The sequence below is a fragment of the Limanda limanda genome, chromosome 15, assembly GCF_963576545.1.
Source record: "Limanda limanda chromosome 15, fLimLim1.1, whole genome shotgun sequence".
NCBI classification, from domain to species: domain Eukaryota; kingdom Metazoa; phylum Chordata; class Actinopteri; order Pleuronectiformes; family Pleuronectidae; genus Limanda; species Limanda limanda.
In genome coordinates this window covers 2,952,743-2,980,530 of record NC_083650.1, presented here as the reverse complement: position 1 = coordinate 2,980,530, position 27,788 = coordinate 2,952,743, and the positions used below count along the sequence as shown (strand labels likewise).

At 40.8% G+C, this 27,788-nt stretch overlaps 1 protein-coding gene across 4 annotated transcripts; it reads right to left on the bottom strand.

Annotated features, from left to right (window-relative positions):
• Window positions 1-27: 27 nt before the first annotated feature.
• nckap1 (NCK-associated protein 1) lies at window positions 28-27,234 on the bottom strand. Of its 4 annotated transcripts, none has more exons than XM_061087883.1 (32): window positions 26,932-27,234; window positions 20,738-20,755; window positions 15,249-15,359; window positions 13,169-13,261; window positions 13,013-13,069; window positions 12,697-12,839; window positions 12,489-12,579; window positions 11,825-11,962; window positions 11,657-11,705; window positions 11,404-11,560; window positions 11,158-11,214; window positions 10,617-10,713; window positions 9,795-9,901; window positions 9,528-9,660; window positions 9,220-9,301; window positions 9,014-9,072; window positions 8,732-8,877; window positions 8,467-8,599; window positions 8,240-8,359; window positions 6,883-7,022; window positions 6,479-6,610; window positions 6,087-6,305; window positions 5,600-5,730; window positions 5,391-5,488; window positions 5,139-5,232; window positions 4,689-4,771; window positions 4,500-4,580; window positions 4,303-4,396; window positions 4,094-4,210; window positions 2,786-2,895; window positions 2,543-2,632; window positions 28-2,452 (listed from the first exon to the last, which is right to left on the bottom strand). In XM_061087883.1, exons 1-32 carry the CDS (start codon window positions 27,037-27,039, stop codon window positions 2,336-2,338), a joined length of 3,405 nt encoding a protein of 1,134 aa, XP_060943866.1. In that variant the 5' UTR covers window positions 27,040-27,234; the 3' UTR covers window positions 28-2,335. The 4 variants fall into 4 exon arrangements, with proteins under 4 accessions (XP_060943866.1, XP_060943867.1, XP_060943868.1 ...); XM_061087884.1 differs by having other exon boundaries at window positions 13,169-13,255; XM_061087885.1 differs by lacking the exon at window positions 20,738-20,755.
• Window positions 27,235-27,788: the final 554 nt, after the last annotated feature.

Here is a 27,788-nt window from a genome sequence, read left to right as displayed (position 1 = left end):
CCCCTCCACACACACTTACAGCTCAGGTCTGACACAGCCCTAAAGTTTATTTTATTCATGTCATTTAAGTTACACGGTGGAATTAGAGACACAAAAAAAAAAGAAAAAGAAAAGAGGTTAGAAATAAAAAAGAGCAACAACCACCATTTCACACCAAATGGCAGAATGTGTCCACGGATCTGTCCTCACCGGGTCATAGTGCGCACTACTGACTACACACACACACACGGTCTGTACTGTGTACTTTTAGTTTTGGAGTGTGTAGTTTGCAGTATGAGCGTTGACAGATCCGTGGTGTTAGAGGGACACGAGCAGAGGGACCGACCTAAAGGACGCATCCTGTGTGTGTGTCTCAATGTGTCGTCTCTGCCACGTCTCCATTCAGACAAATAAATGACTGCACTTTGAAAGAGGTCGTCCGTCCGTCTGTTCTAACAGGTCCCGAATAACCGTCGCACAAAAATTTTAACCGCTCACGTAGGAAAGTTCATCGGAGGACGACTAAAGAAAACCCAGCGTGTTATTGCAGCTCCGGACTTTTCACAGGTCAGAGGAATCGGTTTAATTTTAAATCTATTGTTCCCGTCGATCTGAAGCATTAACGTGAACTACTTTTGCAAGATGTCATATAAATTATGTTTTGTTCATTACTGGAAAAAAAAAGAGCAGAAGAAAAACACCTACTGGTCCTCGAGCCAATCAGGAGCCTTGACTGTTAAATAAATATGGACGCCATGACAGCTCCCCCAAAGTGAAGCCAAAGCATCTTGATCATCCCCTGGTGGCCGGCTGCAGTATAGGTTAATAAACCCAGCATCCTCCTTGTTAGTGGATGGGAAAGGGACCAAGCTAAAAGGTCAAAGTGCACATTAAAATGTTTGGTTTCTGTCGTATTAGTGTCGGATAAGTTTGGTTTTAATTTGTTATTTAATGTAATAAAAACAGGGCGACAGGTCGTGATTGACAGGTGTGATGGCGCTCAAGATGGCGGCGTTTGTAACCAGGATGTTTTGGCTTCATTTCTGGATATTAAGAAGTGTCGTCCATCTTTAATTACAGCCCGTGACCACGAGAGTTGAGAGGAATATTAGCGCGGTCTCTGACAGCAAGACGGGTCGACCGGCTCCTGAACTACACTGTAGCTTCACTGCAGTATTTTCAAACTTGTATGTTCCCACTGTAAAAAGTTATCGTGTAACCGAGCTGCTGCGGATTCAGGCGGATTGTGTCCGGAATCTTCCAAACGTTTAAAATGGCGTTTTCACCCGTTAACACCCAAACACTCCACCACTTCCAAGCCCCTGATATACACGTTGCTGTTTTTTTTTTTTTTTTTAGTGTCAACACATTTGGCAAATCGTCGTTGTCGTCATCATCATTGTCGTCATCATAAAAATAACAAAAACATGAACATTAAAAACAGACGAGCTCAGTTCACATCAAAGTAGAATACGGATATTATATCTTTACCCACAAAAAGTTTGTTACGACTAGCTAGAAAAAAAGAAAGGAAACATCACCATGTTCTACAAGTGTGTGTCTGTCAGTGTGTGTGTGTGTGTTTACTATGAAATGTTCAGAGATTAGTGTTTGTAGTTTTTACATCGCAGCATGTGTGTGTGTGTGTAAACTAACATTAACAAGCAACATGTCTTTCATTATCAACACATTATCACGAACCTCCTGCATAAAACCAAAATATAATAATAAAAATAAAAAACCCACATCACATCAGAACCATTTGCATTCCCAAAGTAAGCATCCAAAATCCATCACCACGTAGAAGCTGGCCACTGAAAATCTCTGATCTTTCATCGAAAAACAAAAGAATATTTTAGTGTCAACTATATATATACTATATATTTATATTTTTGTTCTTTTATACCAACCAAACATATGGTATATTATGTGTTGCTGTGGTTATGGTCCCTGGCAACATCATGAAAAAAGTACAATGATTAAAATAAAGACACTGATCCCCCAACTTCATCCAGCTTGTGTGTATCTGTGTGTTTCAGTTTCTGCTCATGTCGTGTATTTTTGTTGTCTTTGTGCGATGAATTGTGTGTTTCACGTGTTCTTTTGGCGTGTTTTCTTTAATGTACAGTATTTGTTCTGAATTCAGAGAGGACTTGTTTAAATGCTACACGTTTAGTGTTACGTTTTGTCGACACTGACTGTGTGTTTGTTGTCGTCAGGATGGTACGTTGAGGCATTCTAGGCATAGTTTAGCGTGTTTAATTTGTCTTTAGTGTATGCTCTTAGTGTGTAATTGTAGTGGTAGGAGCGCTAACGCTCTAATGGCAGACAGCACAGGAGTGTGTGCACTGTGTTTCTACGCATTCGAGCTGATGCTCTGTTTATAGACGGCGTGGTAGGCGTTTCGCAGCAGGACGTAGGGGAAGCAGGACTCCAGCAGGTCCATGGTCAGGAAGGGAGACTCCTGCACAATCTGAAACACAAAATGAAACACAATCAGGCTGTTAGATGGTAGAAGCACATAGATGTGTTATTATCCTATGTTCAGTTTTCTTTCTCTCACCATGTCCAGCAGTAAGTAAACAGACTCTCTGTTACGTGTCGTCATCTTGTCCGTCTCCTGGCCGATCTTCAACAGGCTGGATGAGGCCAGCTATACACACACACACACACACACAGACACACACACACACACACACATTACTACATGTTAGAGAGTTGTGCTGCAGTTTGAAGCCAATTTCTAAAGCAGTCGTGTGCAGCTGAGGTCTAAACATATGATGGTTAATAAAGTAATTTGTCTTACAGCCAGGAACTCTTTCAGACGATCCTCTATGCTCCCCTTGTGGATGGTGAAGAGAGCTGCAGCGATCTGGTTGATGGCTTTGGCCAGGCAGTGGATGTTGTTACAGTGACCTGTAGGGGGCAGCACACACAGGGTTATTAAGAGAATAAGAACAAATTGATCCTGGGTTGATTTCTGATGATGTGTCAAGTGTGTGGCTCTTTAATCTTTTCAGATTCTCCGGTCCAGAGGTGAAACTCATTTTTGTATTTCATGCAGATGACAGTTACCTCGTGTGTGTTTGTCAGATGCATAAAAAGAAGGTGCGTGTAATTGTACGTTCACTAAATGTTTAGTGTGATTGCACCGTCGTGAGATGTGCTGTCGGAAAACCAATCACATGCTAATACGCCGTCTGCATACTAACGCCGCTGCAGCCTATTACAACTCATTATCCTGTTCAACTGTTCTTTATTAACAATGGCGCCTTTCATTTCAAGGTTGTTAGGAGGCAACGTCTTGATAATTCATCCCCGAGTGACAACTCTTTGAGACCTGATCAAAGCTTCATTCAACCACAACAGTGTCTTTATTACACTGAAAAATATATATCACGTTTAGTTAACGTGATGAATCTTTTCACTGCAACAAATAAGGATTAAACGGGTCACACGGAGTTAACTGACCTTTATTCTCATTATTATGAGAGAATGAGTAATCGTGTGCACACACATGAATCAAACTGAGGGCACGGGGTCAGTCTCATTTATATGCAGAGCAGATGCAGCAGATCATATCGCAGTAGTTTCTCCTGCTCTGCTCTCAGTCCGTCCACCATGATAAGTCAATCGATTAGTTGGAGGACAGAATATCTAACGGTGATTATTGTGGTGATAATTAACCCCGTATGAGCCTTTGTTTGCGAGAAAAGAAAAACATATTTTCTCAGGATCAAGCTTCATTAGATTGAGAAATACAACACGAGAAGGAGAAGAGCAGTAGGTGAGTCTATCCCTCTGAGAGACGCCTTCTCGCAATGTTAAAGAAAGTATTCCTGGATACGCCCCCAGTATTGAATATGTTTACTGGATTCTTTTAGTTTTCTTTTAGCATAATCCTAAACATTAAGACCAATGAACAAGTAACCTGCTTGGTGGAGATAATGAAAAAGGAAAGTTTACTCTGCAGCAAACAGACGTCAGAGGCTCGTATTGTGATTTCTCTTGCGATGTCATGGTGATTGCAAACATAAAATCGCGTTGACTGATCTCCTATTAATAAATCCTTGTTCATATCACAACAAAGCGTTGGAATATCGCGTCATCTTACCTTCGATGGCAGGGCTGTACTGGGACATCACGTTGCTCGCCAGCGTTGGCAGTGAAACGGCCACAAACACCATCAGCAGGCAGGCGATCTTATACTCCTCCTCCGGACTGATGTTCTCTGCACACACACACAGACATTAGAGAAGGAAACTCAGGAGAGCAGATTTGCAGAAGATGGATTCAGGCTTTATTCCTGTGTTTGTGTCTCACCACTCTTCTGTGAGGACAGAGCCACGACCAGCGCCGGGTCGATCTCACAGGGTAAACCTGCGGCTGACGAGAGCTCGTAGACATTCATGGCCACCTGGAAAAGAGACTTGATATTCACATACACACCAGGAGGGAGAGGACGTCTGAACCCTGACAACAGGTTACTTTATTTGTCGTTTTTTAAATGTCTGTTTCACCTTCATGTCCGTCTCTCTGGGAATGTGGTCTTTGAAATCTTCCACCGAACTGACCAGGAAAGGAATGTGACAGGATAAGACCTGGAGAAGGAGAGATGGGGATAAAACATGATGTTCAAGGAAGAACAAGAGCATAATTTTTGGTACATTTAAAAACGGTGTGTGTGTGTGAATGTGTGTGTCTCTTACATCTCTGAGAGCCTCCTGAGCGAGGGAGCGGAAAGACAAAATGACTCCAATGATGGTCATTCTCTTCAAAACACTGTCCACAGCTACAAGAACACATGAAAACAAACATCAGTCAAATACATGTCAATAAAGCTTCAACTGTTCAATCAGTGGGAATAAATATTGCTTCGACACTAACGTAATTCACAATGAAGAACAAGGCGGCTTTCCTTTGTAAGAAGTGTGAGTTTTAGCTGTGTCCTGCTGAGAGTTAATAGTATTCGAAACAAGTGTTGGAAAATCTAACAACAAGATTAAAAAAATACAGAATTGGTTTCTCAAATCAACACTTTCACAAGAACTTGACAGGAACACAGACTCTTCAGCTCTCTAAATATTTCCTGGAAAGATTTGATTACCAGAGGATATTATATATAGTGTGTGTGTGTGTATTGTGTGTTGTATGTTTACAGGTGAGTTTCTTGAAGAGCGCAGCCATGTGCTCTGGTTTGTCAAAGCTCGTCCTCATCTGAGTCAGCACCTCCATGTTCTCCACCACCAGTTTCTACATGGACACACACACACAGTTAGCGGACATGAACTGAAACAAATCTGCATTGTTTAAACCTTTAAATCAGAAGAGATCCTGTGAGATTCAAACTTTAGGGTTTAAGTAGTTTGTGTGTAAAGCATAGTCCATTGTGTGTGTGTGAGTGTGAGTACCTTCAACTCCGCCACCTGTGACGAGATGTGCCACATCAGACTCTCGCTGAGGAACTTCATCCCGTACGGCCCCAGCAGCTCCGACAGAGAACGCATCTCTGTGAAACAACACAGTAATAAGAAAATATTAAATAGGCAAGAAAGGACACCAGCACCATGATATTTTTCACCTGCTGACTAAATTCTGTTGTTTTGCTCTGTGTTTGTACCGGAGATGTCAGAGTATTCCTCAGCGTTGAAAGTCAGTTCGTTCTCGGTGGGCAGGTTGACAAAGGCCTTCATGGCAGGGAAGTAGGCGATGTGTCCGTTACTGACCTGACGGAGCAACGTCTCCAAATACCTGAACACACAAAATATAAATATATTATATACATCTAATGGCAAATCTGAGAACACTCAAAACACCTTGATTAACCCATCTGACATTTGGATGTTTGTGCTGAAACATTTTCTGCAGAGAGAATAAAAAAGAAACATGTAACTGTAGAAAATGATTTCTGTCTGTGGAGCGATAAAAAATAGAGGTTTTACCAATTGTTTTAATGAAAGAGTCTCTTAGAAATCTGAGAACACAGGCTCCAGGAAAGAAGCAAGTCTGCACAGGTACAACATGAGATTCTGAAATATCCCTCATGCTGGAACAAAAACCTTCCATCTCCTTTTCTTTTTTAAAATCAGGCTTTAAATTGAACGTACCAGTTTGTATACAGACTGGTGATTGTTGGTTCCCCATGGCTGTCCAGGTGCTGCGTCTGCTGCAGGAGGACGTTGTTGAAGACGCGGGTGATGTCGATGGTGACGTAGTTCTCTATGGACTGCAGCACCGTCATGTAGGCCCGGACGCTGGTCAGCAGCTCACTGGGCTTGGCTATCTCCTGGGTCGCCTGGTTGTACATCGTCATCCCCACTATGGACCTGGTGACGGATGGGAAACAGTCTTGTTGCCGTCTGTCTGTCTAGGAATTGATGATTCTTCTATTCACAGTTAAATGCATAGTATTTTTTTTAATTTAAAAAAAGGTACATAAAAGGAGCTACGTCCAAACTCAACACAAAAAAGGCGTTGACTGTTCTCTGTGTGTGTTTACTTGGTGAATCGGATCTCCAGGTGCGAGGTGAGATACTCCCTGGGTGTGAAGGTGTGTTCCCACACTGCCAGGTTGGGGACGTAGTTGATGGAGAAGCAGAGTTCAGATAACGCTGTGTGGAGTTTGTCCAGACTGTTAGAATAAAAGATAATAAAACAGGCTTTAGAAGATATGATAAAACTCTTTGCAGAAATAGAAAGAACACAAATATAAAAAGGAAATGTGGAAAAAAATCACAAGAACTCAACATGTACAATGATAAACAACATGAGCACAAACTATAAAAATTTGGTTATTAATCTATTATTAATAACTGGTAGTAGTAATTACGTATTCATATATTCAAAGAAAACAAAGAACTGTAAGTGAACATGAACAAAATGATATCCTCTCTGGTTACTAACTTGGTGACCAGTAATCTGTTCTTCCTCATGCTCTCCACTCCCGGTTTCTCCCGCTCCGGCTCGCCCTTCTTCCCCGTCGCCTTCTTGCTCTTCTTGTTCACGGCCTGGCTGATAGTCTTCGCACAATGCTTGGGAAGCAGCTGGAGACGGGAAGAAGAAGAAGAGTCAAGGGGAAAGAAAACCACAGACACACAGAGAAAGAGAAGATATTGAGGGAAAGACAGAATGAAGCTCAGTAGATTTACTCAAATATGTGAACGCAGCATCCTGATACAGAAGAACTTAAGAAGCTTTTAACGACAGGCATCACGGAAGGACTCAACACATTAATGTGACAGCATGTAATATTACACAATGGGTATAAAAGTCAAGAGACTATGTTTATTTTAAAGAACATGTCAAGAAAACTTTGTGTATTAATTCATTCCTTCATTTATAAACCAGTTCAGTCTGAATGTGACTTGTTATCGATCAATCAGACTTTAACTTTGGGCTGAAAACATCCAGACACTGAAAACTTCTCTCAGACTCTTCTCTCATTCTTGAAGGGAAATAGTTTGATGTTTCGAGAACTGGGCTCACTCGCTTTCTGCCAGAGAGATTTAATGAGAAGATCGGTACAACTCTCATTTCTGATCAATAACTCTCTCGGAACATAACTTGGCGGGGACCAGTAACTCTCAACTGGTTGCCAGGCAACTGGTCAGAGCCAGAAGGAAAAATAGTCCTGTACATCACCCGATATAAAATGGTTGATTGACATTTTTCGACTTTTGTGTTTTTATGGATTAAACAAACAAGATAAAAATTTGATAATTGATGAGCTGTAGAGTTGCTGAGTCAGGCGAGCTACTTCCAGTCTTTGTGTCAAAGATGAGAAAACACTGTGCAACTTTAAATTCCACCTCACACTGAACTAGTGAATCGTATAAGATGGGAAACCAAAGCAATAATTTATACGCTCACACTGTACACTGCTGTTGGCCCCATTCACTTTCACTGTGTTTTTTAATTTGGCCCAAGAGAGTTTCAGGAATTGACTCGTGTGCGATAACATGAAGACGGCTGACAGGTCAGAAATCCATCAGACCGTCCAACCTTCCGTCAGGAGCATCTGATCGCTCCTTGCTCTCCTTATTAACGGCACAAAAAACTATGCAAACCGAAGCTGAACTTCAGTCAGAATCCGAAACGAGTCGTGAATCTAAAAAAAGTTTAAATTGCACCGTATATCTCCAGCTTTAGCTTCCAGGCTGCTGCTGTGGCCTTTATATTCACTTTACAGACATGAGAGCAGTGATAATCTTCAACAACTAGTCATTCCTTTCCACTTGCTGCCTTTGCCTGTGTTCCTCACCTGGTCGCTGAGTGTACATTGTTCAGTGCAGATGTCTGTGATCAGGTTTCTGGCCTGTTTGGCCATTTCATCCAGAAACATGTTACACAACGACAGGCTCCGATCTCCTATGTGGTGTCGCTGTCGAGGAAGAAGAGTAAAAGGACATAAGTCACGACTGAATATTACTGTCATCATTATTATGTTTGTGTTACAATAGATGTGCCCATGGGTGTGTGTGTCTTTACCTCTTCAGGACAGAGCTCGTGTGTACAGGACATGAAGTGTGTGCAGAGCAGAGGGAAACAGATGGAGTGTCGGCTCTGGGAGGGAAGCTCCAAGCACTGCTGGAACATCTTCTCAAATGCACGGCTGTAGAAGCTACACGCACACACACAAAACATGAGGACACAGTTAAAACATACATAGTCATTTTATTAAGATGTCTGAAGATAAGATCTATTCTCTGAGTTCATCCTACTACTTGTGTGTATGTTAGTGTGTGTGTCTCACCAGAAGATGGACAGGTCGGACGTCTCCACCAGCATCTCCACCAGAGAATCCACCATTTTTGTGTGGAAGATAATGGTGTTCATCATTTTACCAAGCTCCTTGTGATCGGCTATTCCAAGACTGGCCTTGGAGACGCTTGTGTAGGCCTGAAGAAAAGAAAACAGAAAAGAAACAAACAGTCAAACCAACAACAGAGTAAAGACACGTTGCACTGACAGAACCTCTTTGACCTTCAGAAATGTGTTTAAGTAGGTTTGTGTGTTTGTGTGTGTGTGTGTGTACCTGCAGTCTGAACCAGTCCAGTCTCATGCCCCTGAAGTCAAACACCTCTCCGTCCTCCACTGCAACACAAACATAACAATTAACTCAAATTTTATCAACACAGACTCTGGTATCAAATATAAAGCCAGATTACCCTATTTCATACATTGTTTATGTATTAATATGAGTTTAATTAAAGCTGCTGTAAATAAAAAGTAATGGTTTACCTTGTTTGACACTGAGAGAGGTCATAGTGTTGACAAATGAAGACATGATTATAGACTCATCCTCTGGACACACGGACAGGTTCTGTTACATTGAAGACAGAGGATAAGTTCAGGTTAGAAAATATGAGCAGTGTGGTAGAATCTTTTTTTTGACACAAGATTAAAGCTTTTTGTCTGTGTTTATCTAAAAGACAATATTTGCACTCATGCAGAACCACATACAGCGGCTTTGAGTGTATGTTAGAGTGTGTATGTATTTAGTGTGTGGTTTTACCAGTGTGTGTTGAAGAGTATGAATGTGTGTATACCTGCACCAGCTCATTCAGCACCACAGCATCAAACCCTGACAGGTACTGGACGTAATATCGCTGCATCACAGGGCCATACTTCCTGACATGAGCTCTGAGCTCCTCCATGTAGAAGATCAACTCTGCTATGTGTCTGCAAAACACAAACATGCACACACAGTCAGACGAGAGGTGCACAGGCAGCGAAGCAGAAAATATGCAAAGGACTTGGAGGTAATTGCATTTAGATGTACACTGAAATGTTGATGCAGGGGAGCAGGTGCGTACTTGTCTATGAAGTCGTCTGTGCTTTTCTTCTGGATGTTGTCTGCATGTCGGAGAAGCCATATTATCTCGTCACGGGCGAACGACAACGCCATGAACACAAATAACGCCTGGTGAGGGAGAGAGAGAGAGAATGCAATGAAGAAACATGGCAAGTAGAGAATGTGATTTAAATAGATTTCTGATGAATTTCCAGGAGCAGTTGGAAGCATGTGCACACTCACAGTCTCTGAACCAAATATGCAAAATGTTTACTGTCCGTCTGGCTCATGGTTAAATTCTGTCACAGATTTATCAAGGTCGCCATCTGGCCTCTGGTGTTCAGACCTGTTTTACGATGGTAATATCTATTGGCCATGATAAGCTGCAAAATCTAAGCAACATAAAAACTGGTATTGCAATGGTTTAAAATTTCATTATGGTTTATCGTATTCCAAAAGTCCACAGAAAAGAGCCAAGTCATAATATAAGGACATTTAGGTTGACATTTTGAATGTTTGAAGGTGATATTCAAGTTTATATTGTGCCTATGTCTTTATCTGACATTTGTATTTGTTGATGCAAAACTATGAAACTATGACGTCTGATTGTCTGTGTGGATGGTAAAAACTTTATGGACGATAGGACAAGTGTGCGAGGTGGAGTGAATGAGCGAGTATGAGGCAAATACTCTACAAGGAATCATCGAAGCAAAACACTAACTTAAAGATCTCTATTGTTATTATGGGAAGAGTAAACATTATTTTGGTTCTTTATGAACGAAATTAGACTATGGCAGAAAACCACAGTCTAGATAATGAATGGGAATCACTGATTTTCCATTACCTTAGGACCGAGCAGTCCAGGCTGATCCGCTAAAACCGTGGCCAGCTCCTTCAGAGCCGATCTGAGGAACTTGCGTCTCTCTCGGTGCATGGAGCCTCTGCAGAGAGACAGACAGGCAGCGGAAGTCAGAGCAGAGCATCAAAAAAACACCAGCAGCCTGATTAAACGATGTCTTGACACTTTCAGGACAATCCCGCCAGAGGACGCAAAAAAGTAAGAGGATGACAGGAGCAGGAGGAGAAAGAAGATGAAAGGGGAAGATGGAATAAGTAATGGGGATAAAAGCAGGGATCAGACTGAGGGGGAGACAAAGAGGGGAGGATGAAACAGGGAAAAAACTGAATAGGGGATAAAGGGAGGAAGGAGGTGATCTGTCTGTGTGACACTCTCCCGGAGAGAAACAAATAAAATGATGGTTAAATAGGGGATGAGGAAAAAAAGATAAAACTGGAAATGTGGGCAGTGAAAAGAAGCGATAAAATAAGAGAGGAAAAAAAAGTAGAAATATGATGAAGGGATGAGAAAAGGATTATAAACATACGCATGAGACAGGGCCTGTTCTTTGCACTCTCTGATGTCGTTGATGCGTTTGTTGTACCTGGAAAAAACAAAGCAACGGAGCATTTGCATTATACTGTGATATGGTTTTCTAATATATGAAAATATGGTTTATTATTTTCAAATTCCTATCTCGTACTTAGCACTGCTTAATATATATATTTTTGAACACAAATCGGTGAAGCTTTGTTGACTCTTGGTCTGTGTCCACACATGTAAAGGCTTTTACCCTCTGATGTTCACAAACAGATCCTCTGCAGCCTTGTGGATGTGGAAGACCTCGTCCCTGAACAGGCAGAGGCAGGTGGAGCTTTGCAGAGCCAACTTCCACAGAGACAACGCCGCTGCATCGGTGTTCAGCACCGCGTGACACAGGATGAAACCAACTGCAGAGAGAACAGAAGGGGTTTATATGAGTGTGTGCTGACAGACGCCTTTTGATCAAGTCAGATGAAGGATTGAAATGTTCCTGCAGAACTCACAAACAATCCACTTCTCCATCGCGTCCAGTGACAGATATTCACACGGCATCTGAAGACAGAAACGTAAGAGGTCAGTGAGGCGTCATCCCAAGAAACACGTTTAGTTTTAAAACACATCACTTTAGTTATGTCTGGACGGATACCATTTTCCATTATTGCCATACTAACCGTGTCTGACTGAGCAGGATTGAGCATGGTGGAGGGGGCAGAGATGAGCGAGAGCAGCTGGGCGTTCCTCCATTGGTCGGCAGACAGGTTCCTCCTGGGGTAAACCATTGTAAGACTGATCAACGCGTCCGACAGGGACTGCAGGAGAGGAAGGGCAGGAAGAGACAGATGAAAGATACATAACAGACACGGAAACTTACTGTACTGATATTATTAAAAAAACTGCCCAGTTTTATGGTATATTTATGACAAATGAGCCAAATTAACCAGTTTGTCTGGATGTGAGTTCATATTTCTGCCTGCTTGTGGATGACCATGCATCTCTGTACTGCATGAAAAACTCTATAAAATATGTCCCTGTCATGTAACATGATCCAACTTCATTTGTGTATGAAGTGTATTAAAGTTAAAACTGCAGCGTTAGTGTTTCACTGAGCTAAATTTGGCTGCTATGGCAACTGTGCCTCTGTTTAAAAAGATGATATCTGTTGCACACATGGTGGATCACACTGTAAACATGCAGAACTACTTCAGAGGTTTACTCTGTGCTACTTTTATAAGGCCAAAAGTCGAGTGTTTTGTTGTAAGTTGATAACACTGAATAGGACCGTTTCAAGGGACTTAGGGGGCCCCAGGTTAAAGGGACCAAAATAAAGACTCGTACCTTTCCATGTGGAACAAACTCCTCCATCATCTTCTTCAAAGGGTTTTCATAATCCACAATCATCTGGCCCAACCTGGGATACTCACGATCACTGTTACACACACAGAATCATCGCTTGATCAACAATTTCCAGGTTAAATCTGTATTTTTGTAGTAGGTAAAAGAGAACACTAAGACAAATGTGTTATTGTGTGTGCGTCTTGCTTACCTGGCTCCGTGTGTCATCTCATGGGCATAGTTGTACAGCCCTATGATGGCTTTCCTCTCCTCTATGCGCGACAGTATTGTCATCAGAGTAGTGTAAGTCACCACCAGGTCCAGGTAGTTCTTGGTCAGGTCAAAGTTCACCGTCTGGCAGGAGACAAATAAAAACAACAACAAAATGACACTTTTATAACAGGTTAAATTGTATTTACCTATAAAGCATCTCTTCAGCAAAGAATTTTCATTGTTCTAGTTGTTAATAAAATCCGTAAACAAATATGATCGGTGTATCTGTCGTCTGGTTTGTGTGTTGCACTTACAATATCAAAAAAGACCTGGCAGGCGTCGATGGTGTTAAGCAGCTCACACACATGGTCCTGTGGATGAAGAAGAGTCTTCATTAGAATCAACAGATCGCAAGTTCCAGCACAGCTTACCATCAGTGTGTGTGTGTGTGTGTTTGCACGTTTTCCTACCTTGAATTCCATGACATCTACGAAGGTAAAATAGTAGAGAGCCAAGTTTTTCAGGATCTCTGACTTCTCCTTCTGCAGCTGAGCCAGCTGTTGCTGTAAAGTCACACAGCAGAAGACACAGTTACAGAGGAACTAATAAATATGTGATTAACACAATCTCTTATTATTCAATGGATTCTCTACCCAAGAAAAATGATTTGTCTGCTTGAGTCCTCCCTTGATGTGGTTTGATTCTGTGCAGCAGAGAAGTTCTATGTGTGTCCCATTAACAACACATTAGAAACTCAACTACTCTGCTCTATCAAATATACTAAGATATGAATCATCTTACAAGTTGATGTAAAATATATTAACTTCAAAGTCTAAATTTCTTATTTGTCTTTAATAAATACTAAAGCTGTCCATCCAACAATGTGTTTTCTAGGTTTTTAAAGACAGAATTGAAATAGGAAATTTAATCAAAGCACTGAAAGCCAAAACTCTCTCTGTACGTGCTGATGGTTGGAAATGTTTCTCAGTGGATGCTGTGTTTCTTATTTCAAAATAACAATAATTCAGCTTTAAAAGAGTGACGTCAATCTTTTAAAGTCAAACATGCAGAGTGAAAGCTCGACAGTAGGTAATAAAAAGCTGTTTCTATTTATTCTACATGACCGAAGAATCCTGCATGTAAATCAAACCCATCTCCAGAAGCTGTGAGCGTCTGAGCTCAGAGCCATAGCCTGAACCAGAGCTAAACTACCAAGGAAAGAGGGAGAAGGTGTAGAAGGAAGTGTGGGACACTGCTGCTGCACCGAGGAGTTCAAACTTCTGCTACACCATGAGGAAGTGTTTAATCTTTATCCAACTTGTAGAGGTGATTGTTTCCTGTTATTTATCTCTAATTTGTAGAGGTTAGTTTCCCTGTGTGCTGGTTTCTGGTGCTGCTTAATGAAAGAGGCAGAGTTGGCCTCACAAGAAGCTATATCTACTGTTTACATCACCCCTTAGTGCAGGCAGTCAGTGCGTTATTTAAACAGCCATCTAGTTGGTCATCGAGCCATCTAACCAATCAGCAGCCAGCCGGCAAACCCAGTTTAAACCAGCCACACAGTCACTCAGACGATGAAGGAATGAAAAGTATAAAAAGCTGCCAGCGGAGGACAGAGGGGAGAAGGCGGAGCAAAGCAAGACACACTGCAAATAGCTTCAAAAACAGGTACAACAGAATAACGTTATCGCAAAACTTAGGTACATGAACTAAAATACAAAAAGGTTACAGGAACTTAGATACAAAAACTTACCAAAAAGCACAAGTCCGGAATAAGCCGAGTTTTAGCATGCAAAACACAAACAAACACAGAAACAAAGCAGAAAAACAACGTAAGAGACAATTTCTGCACAGTTATACTGAATAAAGCAGTTAGCTTGACACAAACACACGCACATACACACAGCTGCTTCCTTAATGACAGTTTCAAATAAACACAAAGGCCAGAAGCTATGACTTAAGCTAACAAGTAAAGCTAAAAGAAATATTTGATGAGCAATGACTTAGTTTAGTTCACTCAACAAACCTCCAGCACAATCACACTCAGAATTAAAATCACAGTCTTGTTCACACAATCCATTCTGGGAATAAAACATAATCTGCAGGTTAGAATATAATATGCCAAGTGGAGAGAAAAGGTTTCATGTTATGTCACTTTGATTTTCCCGATTAAGGGAAAAGGGCTTGTTTTAATGTTTGAATACAATCTTCCACTGCAATGAAGCTATTAGAGAACATATTTGTAAATTGAGTTATAGCTGCAATGTTATAATAAATTGATCAGTTCAAAGCAAATGGTTCAATAACTATATTTATATAATTGAATTGTTATGGCCCCAGATGTAAGATACAGCAATTTACATTTTTGTAACTGTTTTATGAGAACTTATAGATTAAATAATTAATTAATTATTCAAGGAAATGACCAGGAGATTTATCTATAATGAAAATAATCGACAGCCAGTGCATTAAACTGAATAATATAATTTCTGACATAAAAATGTCTATTGCAAAGCAAAGGTTGAAGTGACGAGCAGGTTTCACACTTACGTTATTATTCCGCGTCTCCACCGCAGGAAACTTCCTGACGATGAATTTAACCGCCGACTCCAGGTTCTTATCAACGAGATAGGAGGGCTTAGCCTTGGGATCCCCACATGCCTGGAAAGGAGAGATGAAGAAGAGGAGGTGAGCAGAGTCTCAAGAACTAATATGATGTAAGTAAACCTCTAAGCTCTTTACTCTTTATCTCTGATTCTTTGACACTTTATTCTATCATTTTCTTTCCTCATGATCAGGCATGTTAGATGTGTGGTCATCACCAGGGACACATTTAGTGAGCACAGTTAAAACTGGTTTATCTTAGATGTGGGGAGGGGGAGGGGGGGGGGTCGGTGGATGAAATACTGACACCGTTGACATTGAGTGACGTTTCCAGGACATGAAAACGAGCACACACAAGGCTTGATGCCGTGACCCAAGTAAATTTCTAATTCGACATGTAGATGTTGATGTTGACAAAGGAGATTTGGGAAGTTACACAGAGTCAACATAGAAGGTTTACGTTTGGGGGGAGGGGGGGTTTCATGTTTATATAAACCAGGTTCAACTGTTGTAAAAGTACAAGAGCCTGAAGTTATCAGTGGTTCTCAGCTGCTGAGCTGTGGAGAAACATTAGAGAGCACAGCCTCGATCCTGAAATTTGTATGTCAAATTGAAATTATACTTTGTGATAGAGCACAATTCGATATACTACCTTGAGCAGATACTGATATTATTCTCAAGATGTTATAATAACAAAGAAATATAATTGAGGCTTATTATTTAACAGTTTAACCGTAAGGTTTATTATAAATGACTGTAAATAAAAACAAAATATAAATACAGCCAAATATATAGAATGTGAATACAGGGAAATATTTTTGTTTTTAAATTCACATCTTTTCTGCATTGTTTATTCTATAAAATGAAAGTTTTAATATCGGCTTTGATGTGCAATGAAATACAAATTGGCTCAAAGCTCAACTTTACTTTTTTTTTTTGCTATTTTCCAGATACAGACTTTTGGATAGATAACGAAACGATTAAGAATATAGATTCATACATTTTTTATTAATTTATCGTTATCGAAAGTGAAGGCAAATGTTCTCTACAGCAGCAAGAGGTTGAGAACCACTGAGTCCCAGGTAATGAGAGGGTTTGAGTTCCAAGCTGTCTACGAGCTGTCACTGGTTAGTGCCACAGTACGACAGGCAGAGTGCAGAGTGATGGATGGGTAGAGTGAAGGAGGGACTGAATGAAACAGCAGAGATACAGAGAGATAAATACACAGAGGAGGAGGAAGAGGAGGAAGGGGAAAGAGGGGGAACTTAAACAAAGGGGGCACACAGAGGGGTAAACTGAGAAATGACGAAAGAGCCTGAGACGAAAGAAATACGCTGTTTTTAATGTGTCCTGTCATCTACACCTACATGAGCTGAACTTTCTGGAGAGCAGCAAAATTTTTACTCATTTCACTACATCTGCAGACCTACTTTGTAAAATCTAATTAAATACTTGAATCTACTCCTCAACAGGAGTCACAGCATCTGCCTCACAGTCCTGACTATGGCAGGAAGCAACAGCGCTCATGCATTATGGGTAGGGCCGTAGTGGATGGCGAGGAAGATGTGGTCCATGCATGTGCCATAAACAGAGTGGATGTATAAAGGAGGTTGGCTGCAAACACAAGAGGAGCGATCCTAGAAGAGGTCAGTGTCTTTGACCATTCTGAGGATTCAGTTCCTCAAGGTTAAGGTTTAAGTTAAGAAAGTGGAAGCACACATTTAGAAAAAAGGCATAAAAAGTAACATGAGGATACGAAAATGAACTCTTACAACACAAAACTGCACTGTTAATGTCATGTTGCCTCTTGTATTTACAAACCACAGCTAATGAACCGAGGGGCTTGAAACATAACCACAACCATAAACCAGGATTTCAGTTTGCATGGCGCTGGAATGTCTCCAGCTGGAGCCAGTGCAAAATGAAACCACAAACAGCAACACATGCTAGTTCACACAAGCACAGGAGGGAACGTCTACCTGGGTTTAAAACGTCTTCACACAAAACTGAGGTATCAAGAGCAACACACCACACTGCCGACAGCATGTGTGGTCGTGGTAACGAGACTTTGAAACCTTCGAACCACTTAGATCAGGGCAACAAGGAAGGTTTCAATCTAAAAACTAAAACTTAAATTGACAGATTAGCTTTGACAATAACACAGTTTGTGGATGTTACTGGTTTAACTTCAGGTCTAGGAAGAAGCACATGCTCCCACTTTGCATCTGATATAATCTGTTACCTCTGCAAAGGAGGTTTTCCTCTGCCTTGAGTTGTTTATTTTTAGCAGGGTTAAGCTACAACTACTGAGCCAATTATCACGAAGCTTGATGGGTCATGGAAGAACCCAGGAATTAAATTTGAACTTTTTTAACATTTCGAATTAGGGTGGTTTTCCAACATTTGTGCAGATCAAAACAAAATCTGGATCTAGTGGATTTAAACTGTTTTTATAGAGGCTGTTGTATGGTAACAAATAGGACTGGATACCTCCAACTACCACCAGAGTGAAGAGATAATGTCATTGGTTTAATTGTTTGCAGGAAACTTCTACACCAATTTTAGCAAAGCTTGATTCTCGAATGGGGCCTGGGTCAAGTGTAAAATAGTCTTAAATCGCTACTAAAATTCCTGACAGGGAACAAAAGCACGGGCAAAGCCACCTAAATAGTTTGTCTCATGCTAACAACTTAGTTAAAACCCCAGTTCACTTTGTTTAGTTTGTTGTTGGGGTCACCTCCCTCTGTAGAACAACAGAAACAAGCAGTGCTGAGCTCGTTCTGAAACACTTCTACTGGTGCGGGATCTCAAAACACAGACCACTGGGACACTTTGACACAGAACAACACACAACACCAACATGATTGTCAAAACCCATCAAAGACACAGACTGGACCTTGAGGCTCAGCTTGTTTCCTCGCGCCCACTTCTCTCACATCTGACCAGATGTCCAACCTCAAACAGTTCTCACTGTCAATGTGTGTGTCAGATCTGTGTCGCGTGTGAGAGGCAGGCGGAATATTAACCACGTAAACAAGGAAACAAGATGTAACTGTGAAATCCATGCAGCTGCGAGCACAAGCCTTCGTTTTCTTGCTAATACAGCGCTTGTCTGACCACAGCACAGCGCTAACCTCGACCTACACAACACACTAGTTTCTACATTGGCCACTAGGAAGGTAGTTACCCTTTGATTCACTCCGGGGAACTGTGGAGTAAAAAACGCTTTTGGGTTAACAATGTTACTCTAACTCAAAATTATACCAACACTCAAAAGTTTCTGAAATAGCCGTCATTTAGACTTATTTATAGACCTTTTGTCCTCCTAGTAATTCACTCACAATATTCTCAGACTTCTGTTGGTGAATGTGATGCTGTAGTGACTGACTTTAACATTAAGCCTTATGAAAATCATGTGAGAGCAAAATAAAGTGATAAAACTTATATTTTCCATCAGCATCTGCTCTGACAGCTGAATTACAGATGACAATGACATGATTCTGACAGAGAGATCGATTAACAACACATTGACAGACATTTGATGTAAACACCTAGAATATGCTTTGAATCATGATTGGCAGACATGTACAGTTATAGTTAATGGGATCAATCATGCAAGTTGTCCAAAAGGATAATTCAAAATTGTTTCTACTTTGAAACTAGCATATAGTAGCGACGTAGATATAGCCACAACATTACAGCATCTCACTTGAGCTACTTATCAATTATCTTACTTACAGGAGTTGAGGGCAGAATTGGCTACCTAGCTTCTTAGCATCACAAAACAAAACGAGTCAACAATAATGTTGAATAATATTAGTTGTGGTGGTGGCTAGTGCAATAAGCTGGCTAGCTGGGTTTGGGTGGGGGCTGATGGAAGGATGGATGGATGGGGAGGAGGGGGAGGCGGAGTGATTGACAGGAGAGGGCATGGGAATAAGCTGAGAATCAGTAGTGGTCAGAAAGGAGTAAGGGAACTGTTGCCTGGATACCAGAACAGACCTTCGTCTCGCCTCCACCATCGTTCCTCCACTCCAGGTAGCAATTAACAGCCGAGCTTCTCCAATGGTCCCCCACACTGACCCAACATATGGCAGGGGACTCCCCAACAGAGAGCACTGGGCTGAAGGGAAACCTACATCTGAAAACTAATTACGCCTGCTAATTACAGGGTAAAATATTCAGAACACCCTGTGGCATCTTTTTAGCAAACCTGCCGAGTCCCAGGAAACCACTCGTAAAACAAACGTGTCACTCCGCACTGAGATGATTTTGTTCTGCTGCTCCTCACAGTGTGAGCGCTCTTGTTTTCACAAGGAGGGATTTATTGCAGAGATAAAGACATGTTAAAAAAAAGGTCCAAAGAATGGATGGTCTCACGTGATTGGATAGAGAACCACTAAAGAGCTGGCGGAGTGCTTGCTTGCTGGCAGCTCAACAGACCTAATCTTCACTCATCCTTCTGCATTTGTGACCGTTATTCCCTCTGCTACGATACCTCTGAGCTCTCTGGGATCATGCAAATATAAATCTGGAGCCAAATCAGGTAATTTATGAGGTACTACTTCAAAATCAAACACATTATTTCAAGCTTCTAAAAAGGCAGCTTCTGATGTCCTGTCCAGATTAAGGCAGATATTTCCAGAATGAACTGTTCCCTCTGTGCTTGGGCCTCTTGGCCACATGCAACTTTTAAAAACTCTGCTTTCTGTGAATCTGTGTATACATGTTAAAAAGGAGCATTTAGAAAATTACGGCATCACATCTTACTTTGCGCAATGTCTAATTACATGTTTGCAGCTAGATTCATCCTTACTGCACTACGTTACCGGCATTCACAGGAGACTGCTTCCCCAAATATTACTTCGTCCATAGCGCTCTTCTCAGGTAATTGACGGAGCAGTAACTTTATCGCCACCTACAGGCCTCTGTAGTAATTTGTGTGTTCTTGTCTGGACGGATGTATTTTGTAAAATAAAGGTTGTGTGGGTGAAGATTTGTTTTGCTTAAATGGAGCATAAAATCTGTTGAAATTGTTTAAATACAAATCAGATTAACAATATGTAACCTGGATTAGTATCAATGCATAACATTGAAAACTGACATTTTAAATGAATATTTTCTTTAACATGAGCCCATTTTATCAGGTTTTATGAATTATATTATCTGCATATTTAGCCTCTATATTTTTAGACATCTTGATTTAGATTTTTGCTTAGCTTCCACATGGAATGGAGTCCAGCCTTATGTCAGCATTGCAGATTCTAACATGAAAAGGAGTGAGGCACAAAGGAGAAGACCAACAGATCAGTACAGGTAGCCAGGAGCAGGAGGAGGAGGAGGTGGTGGCGGGGAAGGGAGGAGGAAGAGTAGGGAGCTGAGGAAGGGTGAAGGAGGAGGGGTTTCATTAGTGGAAGGTGATAAACTTTGCAAACCTTCCAAACTTGTCCTTGCTGCATAGGAGAAGGGGGGGAAGCATTGGAACGGAGAGAAGAAGAGAAAAAATCAAAAACAAAGAGCCCACCCAGACAAACTGCTGCATCAGTGATCGACACACTCAAAAATACATACACAATCACACACACTCACACGTCTTGGACAACTGTTTGTGTGTACAGGCATTTTCTGCATATCTGAGAGTTTCATTGAGCGATAGTCAGTCTTTCATTGCTTTTCAACACATGCTGAGCCAACGTGTGACGACATTAACACTTGTTTTAACGCACACCGAGTAACACAAGCTGTAGTTTTTGCCTACCTACGCACCGAGACACAATAAAATTAACGTTTCCATTTAAACATTGAGGAAATGTGCTGAAATAACAAGGCTGGCACTCGGCCGCCCCACTGCCTCCATACACTGAACGGAGTGAGGACAAAGTTTGGTCCCTGCTGTTTTTACTGGCTACGATATTGGCTCCACACTTTGGCTCCATTGCTGTTGCTTAGTAACAGATGATGCAGAGCTCCCTCATCACTGATGCATCGTTGCTGCTGATGCTATCATACATGTTTAAATGTATCTTTTAATAGCTGCATTGGAGTGTAGCAGCACAATTCACTCATACCTGGACACAGTGAACCGTGGCGCTGGTCTTGCCAGTAAAAAACAGCAGGGTTCTGTGGTGTATTCACGGTCGACTGTGATGGTGTTTAAAGAGGAATTTAATCACAACTGTGAAAAGTGGACACTGGGTTTAGTCTGGTGGTGAGAGGCAGTAATCAGGAATAAATAAATAGTTTTATGGTGTTTTTTGTTGTAGTTCAGAGGAACAGAGCAACAATGAGCTGCTTATGCTTAATAAGAATTACTACTAATTATGTGTACAGGCCAATACGCTGGTTGCTATTATCTTCTATTTACAGTACAGAAATACCAATTGACTGTTGGGCCTTTGTGGAACTCTGGGCTCTACATTCTATTATAGACAAATACAATATGGTCATAATATTATTTTTGTGAAATTAACCAAATTTTGTCTCTAAACTAGTTCTGCCATAATGAGCAAGTTAATCAATTAGCTGACAAGTATTTTGATATTCAACTAGTTCTTTCTGAGCACTGAGGAATAAAGGGAATCTCTCTGCACTTGTCACACAGCACACATTTAGAAGTCTGCTACAGTTCAAACCACAGATGTGCAGTAATGCCATGGAGGGAGTCTGCAGGTTTTCATCCAAACTAAACACTACAACAAGTGATTTCACAGATAGAACTACTTCTAGAACTCGTTCAACCAGAAGGTAGAGACTAAGCATCTTCAGTTTTCAAAGAAAACCTGCACACTCGCAGCCATCAATGGCACGACTACCCATTTGTTACTCAAATCCCTCCATCTGAGTTTTGTCTCTTCAATCCAAACAGATTAGAGACAAATATTTCATGTTCCACATTTTCCCTGAGGAATGTGTCATTCATACCATGGGAAATTGATGGGGCGTTTCAGGCAACTTGGCCTTAACAGCTCATAAAATGCCCCAGAAATTAAAAATGATGAGTAAAAAAATGCCCCAAGTAAATCAGGAGTGCCCTTCATTAAATGTCAACCTGTAATTATTCATTGAGTTAAGTGAGTAATGACCAGGCTGCCATGTTTCCCTGTGTGTGTTCTGGGCAGTGCAAAGGCTCCAGCAATTAAACAAAAATCAAAGCAGAAGAAACCACACAGTGAGTGAAAGAAGAAGATCCTGATCTCACAGGATCCATTGTTAAAAAAACGACTGGTATTACAGAACAGTCGAGGTGAAAAAATAGTTGAAAAGAAGAAAAGGGTGATACCATCTTCAGAGTAGCAGCAGCAGTAGGCAGGACCACTGGTACACTGCATTACACACTCTGACTACACACTCATGAGCACTTTATCAGGAACACCTCACTAATACTGAGTAGCTACTCTCTTTGCTCTAAAAACAGTTTCCGATCTTCATGGCATTAATTCCTTAAGACTGGACATTTTGATGTCTCATCTGTTCTGCAGATTTACGTCTCAGGAGGGCTGAACTCACTGACATGTTTATGAAACCTGTTCTAGACAACTTGCTTTATCTCAAGATTGATTATTCTGATGCAAAGTGTGAAAAGCGGTTAACACGCGTAGAAGAAACCGTCAAAATTGTCAGGAGAGTTTGTGTTGATAAGAGCGGACGACTTCTTTGTGTTGTTAAGAAAATCACGTGACCTCCACGTTGACTTGTATCCGCAGGGTTACATGCGTTGCACAGCTGCCATGTTATTGGCTGATTGGTTAAGTGCAAGATTATGCAGATTTGAAGGTGTTCCTAATAAAGTGCTCAGGTAGAGTGAAAGCAAATTTCCCAATTGAAACCTCATATCCCTACTGTAAAATATATGCACTCTAATGAAAAAGCCTTTCTGGAAACATGACCTATAGTACAACCCTCCCTGTCTTAAATGAGATTGTGTAATTTTTAACTTACCTACTTTTATAGACATTTAAAACATCTGAAAGCAGAACAAGCTCCAGCCTGGTGATGGTTTTAGAGCGATTACATTTACTGCATCTAAATTTACAGGTGATAGCTTTGTTGTTTCTCTCTGTTTCCCCTTGTGGATATAAGCAATCCTGCAGTCAATCCTACTGCTGGTATTTAGAGAACCGAAAAGCTAATAAAATCTGTTCTCTGGGTTGAAGCTTTACATTGAGGAACTAAACTGCTTTTCACTTGCTGTCATGATAAATTGGAAAGACTATATTTTTCCCTAACTGCATAGCAGCTTAGGAGACTATGGGATTTACCTGATTATAAGCAAGATTAAGTAGAATAAATACATGTAAGCGCTGTGTGCAAGACAAAGATATGATGTTAGAAGGTTCACAGGCTGAAAGATAAGCACAGCAAAGAAAAACTTGAATGCCACTCAGCCAGGATTAGCAAAGGTGACTGTTAAGGGGAATTTAAGGAGCAGATTTAAAGGTTAACTGCAGCTAATCGGTGGGTATGTAATGAGTGACAATACTTGAAATGGAAAAGAACTTTAAAGTGATCTTGGATGATAATAATACCGTTAGTGAACATGAATTGCTCTCTCCCAAAGGCAGAAACCAAACAACCGGGTCTGTCACATGTGTTTGTATTAAGAAATAATGAAGCTACTCCACTGATGATAAATTGGAGGCAGGTTTTGTGAGCGCTTCAACTGGGAATCACTTAAGAAATTTCAGAAATAAAAGGGATCAAGCTAGTCTCCAAATGGCCATTGAGGGAGCCAGAGTGAGCACTGCTGATCGTACTGTATCACAAATTATATCCCCGGTTCTTTCATTTATGGCTTTGGGATGCAGATGCTAGAGGATGCTGGGAGGTTTGCTAATATTCATAAGGTAAAAAGAAAGCAACAACAACAACAAAACAAAACAAACATATGAACACCATTACAGGGTGGATGTGTTCAGAAGCCTTATGGTGAGGCGGAGCAGGAGAGATATGAGGATGGTGGGACGGACAGAAAGAAAAGGGAAGGAAGGAGGGAGGAGAGGAAGGGCGGATTAAGAAGAGCAATCAGCAGCAAAATCTCTGATTGTGTCTCATACTGTCCTAAACTTCTATATAAACTAAAAACACACTTGTGTTGACAGTGGGGGAAATACAGAGTCATTTGCTGATGTTTTGTTCTGCTGACGAGTATAAATATAAAATCTGATAAAAGGCTTTACAGATAGCAGTTGACTAGCTGAACAGTAACAGAGTACACAAAATGCCAATAGTTAGGACACAGTATTGGCTTTCAGACATTCTAACATCTACTCTGTGTGCTCTCTAAAACTTCATCAGTGAACTCTTTCACTCTCTCCCTCTTGTTCTTTATTCATCATACACACCCAAGCACCAAGGCTCGTCCCACACAGACAGAACCAGTATTCATGTTTCCTCCCACACACAAACCATTGAGCATCACATTGAAGAGTCAGTAACATTAATAATTGTGTTATATTTCACATAAACGTGTATATTTCGCACTGGGACAGAGTAGGAAAAAAGCATCAAAGTTATTCTAAATATTTGAGGTGAAATATTTACAATAATTAAGGGAATAAGTCCATCAAGGGTTCCAAGATTTATCAACTGAAATAATTTTTCGCTTATAAAGTAAGAATTAAGCTTAATTCTCGCAAGCTATAGTTTCATATACATACATTATATACATTTTAAAACCTGTTATATTGTACATTTGATTATTTTGATTTTTTTGCTACTGGTCTAAATGTAGTCATCATATTGAATTCTTACAACCAGTGGTGGACAAAGTATTCAGCTCATTACTCAAGTAAAAGTATCAATACAATAATGTGAAAACAGGGGTAATATCAGCTGAAATTAACAAGAAAAGTACAAATTATGCAGTTAAGTATCCCATGTGACTGACGTATTATTATATATATATCTACTTTAAGATTGTTAAAACTGATGCATGATGAATCTGAGGGGCTTTAAGATCATACATTAAATGACTTTCTCTAATGTTTAACCTTATTTGAAATATTGTTCCTCGGTCATTTAAATGAAACCGAGTGAGAAGCTGAATTAATGCCTTTTTGGCGGAATTGCAAATATCAGAAACATAACAAGGAGCATGATTTTATGACACTTTATTTAATCTCTGTAGCTTATACCATGAAGTTGGGGGAAACTTATTTCCCTCTGAAACTTTGTGGAGTTGATAAATATAGAAGTAATATAAGTTTATATGCTGCCCGTGGTTTTTACATCTGTGCTTCTGCTTCGTAAGTTTCCGTTAGTGCGACAATCCAGTTGAAAGCTGTCATCATCACTGCATATTTCTATTAACATTAAATATCTCTCATTTGTTTGTTTGCTATGTTTTGTATTGTGAGTCTCTGTATTGTCAATTTAACAGTCTCATGAATAATGAGAACGATCTGTTTATTATTTTTGCATACTGGAGTCATTTTGTTATTTCTATTTCATACTCTCTTTTTTAATATGACTTTTTAACATCTGCCTTGGGACTATAAATAAAAATAAGATAACAGATCAAAATTAATACCAGTTGACGGCAATATTTATACGGTTGTGATTTTTAACTCTTCTTCATGAGCAGAAAGTCATAATCTTGACCTGTTACACCTCTTCACTGTGTTTATACAATACAACTATATAGATATTCACTGAACTTGTAGCACAATGCTACTGATAATTAATAATTGATTACTGCCAGGGCTACTCTGGGCTAACATTGACTGATATATAAACCCAGATTAAAAACAATCAAGTGACTCATAGATGACACTTGAGGAAATGAACTGAGATACTTTCCATCATTGCTGATACCTTGTATTGATTATTATGTGCTGATCAACATGACCAGTAGCTAAAAATTACTGATTAAATGGACAAATTATCAACAGCCTATATTTTGCTTTTTGCTCCATATTCTTACCATTAGGAGCATCAAGGCTAAATAGCTTGATGTTCTCATATACTATTATAATGTATAATAACGTTTAATTAGATTGCACGTGACTCACTGGTTTGATATAATGAAATAAACACAATAACCAGACTGAAGCTGTATCTGAGTGTTGTTTTCATGGAGCAGAGACGACGCCCGACTGCTAGCTTTAGCCAGCAGCCGTCCGCCATTACAGCCGACGCTAGCTAAAGCAGCTACCGCCGCCGCAGCAGGCCTGGCTGTTCCCGGGGCTCCAGTAAAACACATCTCGGTCATTATCTAGTATTTCCACTAAACATCCAGTCGCCACACTGCTCACAACCCGCGGCCCGGAGTTCGTCTTTTAAATCGGCCTCGAATCGTAAAACACGACGAGCATCTTTACCGCAAGCTAACATGCTAGCTAGCTAGCCCAGCCCACATCCTGCTTCCCGAGGAAAACCATTAGGAAAACGTGAGTGTCCATTTAAAAGGGGTTTTAACTCATTTTAAACACATTATTAAAACACATTATTATCACTGGGTGGTGTAAACAACATGGTGGTTTATTAATATAGAGGTAAGTGGGTGCTAGCTGCTCGAGCATCCATGCTGCTCCCCGGACACTGACAGCGGAGCTCGGGATGCAGATCCGATCTATCCGTGTGTCAGACCCGGGGATTCGAACCCATGGCGTGTGTTTCCGTGTGCGCGAACCTTTTTGATATTGTAAACCCGGGTCAACATCCCGATGCCCCGGTCGTTGAGGATGGTGAGTTTCTCGGCCAGCTTCTGCTGGCTGGGCTGGATCACTCCCCGAGACATCTTCTCGCTTCAATCTCCCACAAGATCCGGCCAGGGAATTAAATCAAAAAAGCAAAATGGCAGATTATTCGCCGGGGTCCCCCACAGGGTTGAGGCGGAGGAAGAAGCTCGGTGTGGCGGGTCAGATCGGGCCCATATTCGGCTGGTGGTGGACCGCGGCTTCCTGTGCTCCACCCCTCCGTGTCCCTGCCTCGGTTCTCGGTCTCAGGGATGAGGAGGTGTCCTGGGGCTGGAGCGTGCTGCCTTCACGGCCCCCTCGGTGACAGCAGCACCACACACCCACATTCCGAAATCAGCTGTCAGAGTTAGTATGGTTTTATCAATTTCTTTCAATACATGTAACTAATTTCCACAATCCAAGGAGGCATTCATAAACACACAGCAAAAATTAAGAGCAACTAAGTGTGTATGTCCATTAAAGGCCCCAACAGGACTGATATTACTACTTCTATGACTGTACTAAGTAACAAATACTCATACACTACTTCAAGTAATGAGTGTAATACTACAGCTGCTACTTCTATCATCGTGGATCCTGATCATGGATCGTGGTGATAGATCATGATCATGGTGATGGATCCTGATCATCAATATTGGGGATGGTCTTGATCGTGATAGTGGATTGTTGATCATGGTGGGTAGATAGATAGATAGATAGATAGATAGATAGATAGATAGATAGATAGATAGATAGATAGATAGATAGATAGATAGATAGATATAATATATGTGCATGACAAGGGCATTGC

What these genes read in the sequence shown, in the direction of transcription:
- nckap1 (XM_061087883.1), bottom strand. Translation starts at nt 27,039, where the DNA reads ATGTCTCGGGGAGTGATCCAGCCCAGCCAGCAGAAGCTGGCCGAGAAA. An exon ending in GATGGAGAAGTGGATTGTTT is followed by an intron (nt 11,561 to 11,656) that starts GTGAGTTCTGCA and finishes TTCTCTCTGCAG; the next exon opens with TTGGTTTCATCCTGTGTCAC. An exon ending in GTCTGAAAGAGTTCCTGGCT is followed by an intron (nt 2,633 to 2,785) that starts GTAAGACAAATT and finishes GTGTGTGTATAG; the next exon opens with CTGGCCTCATCCAGCCTGTT.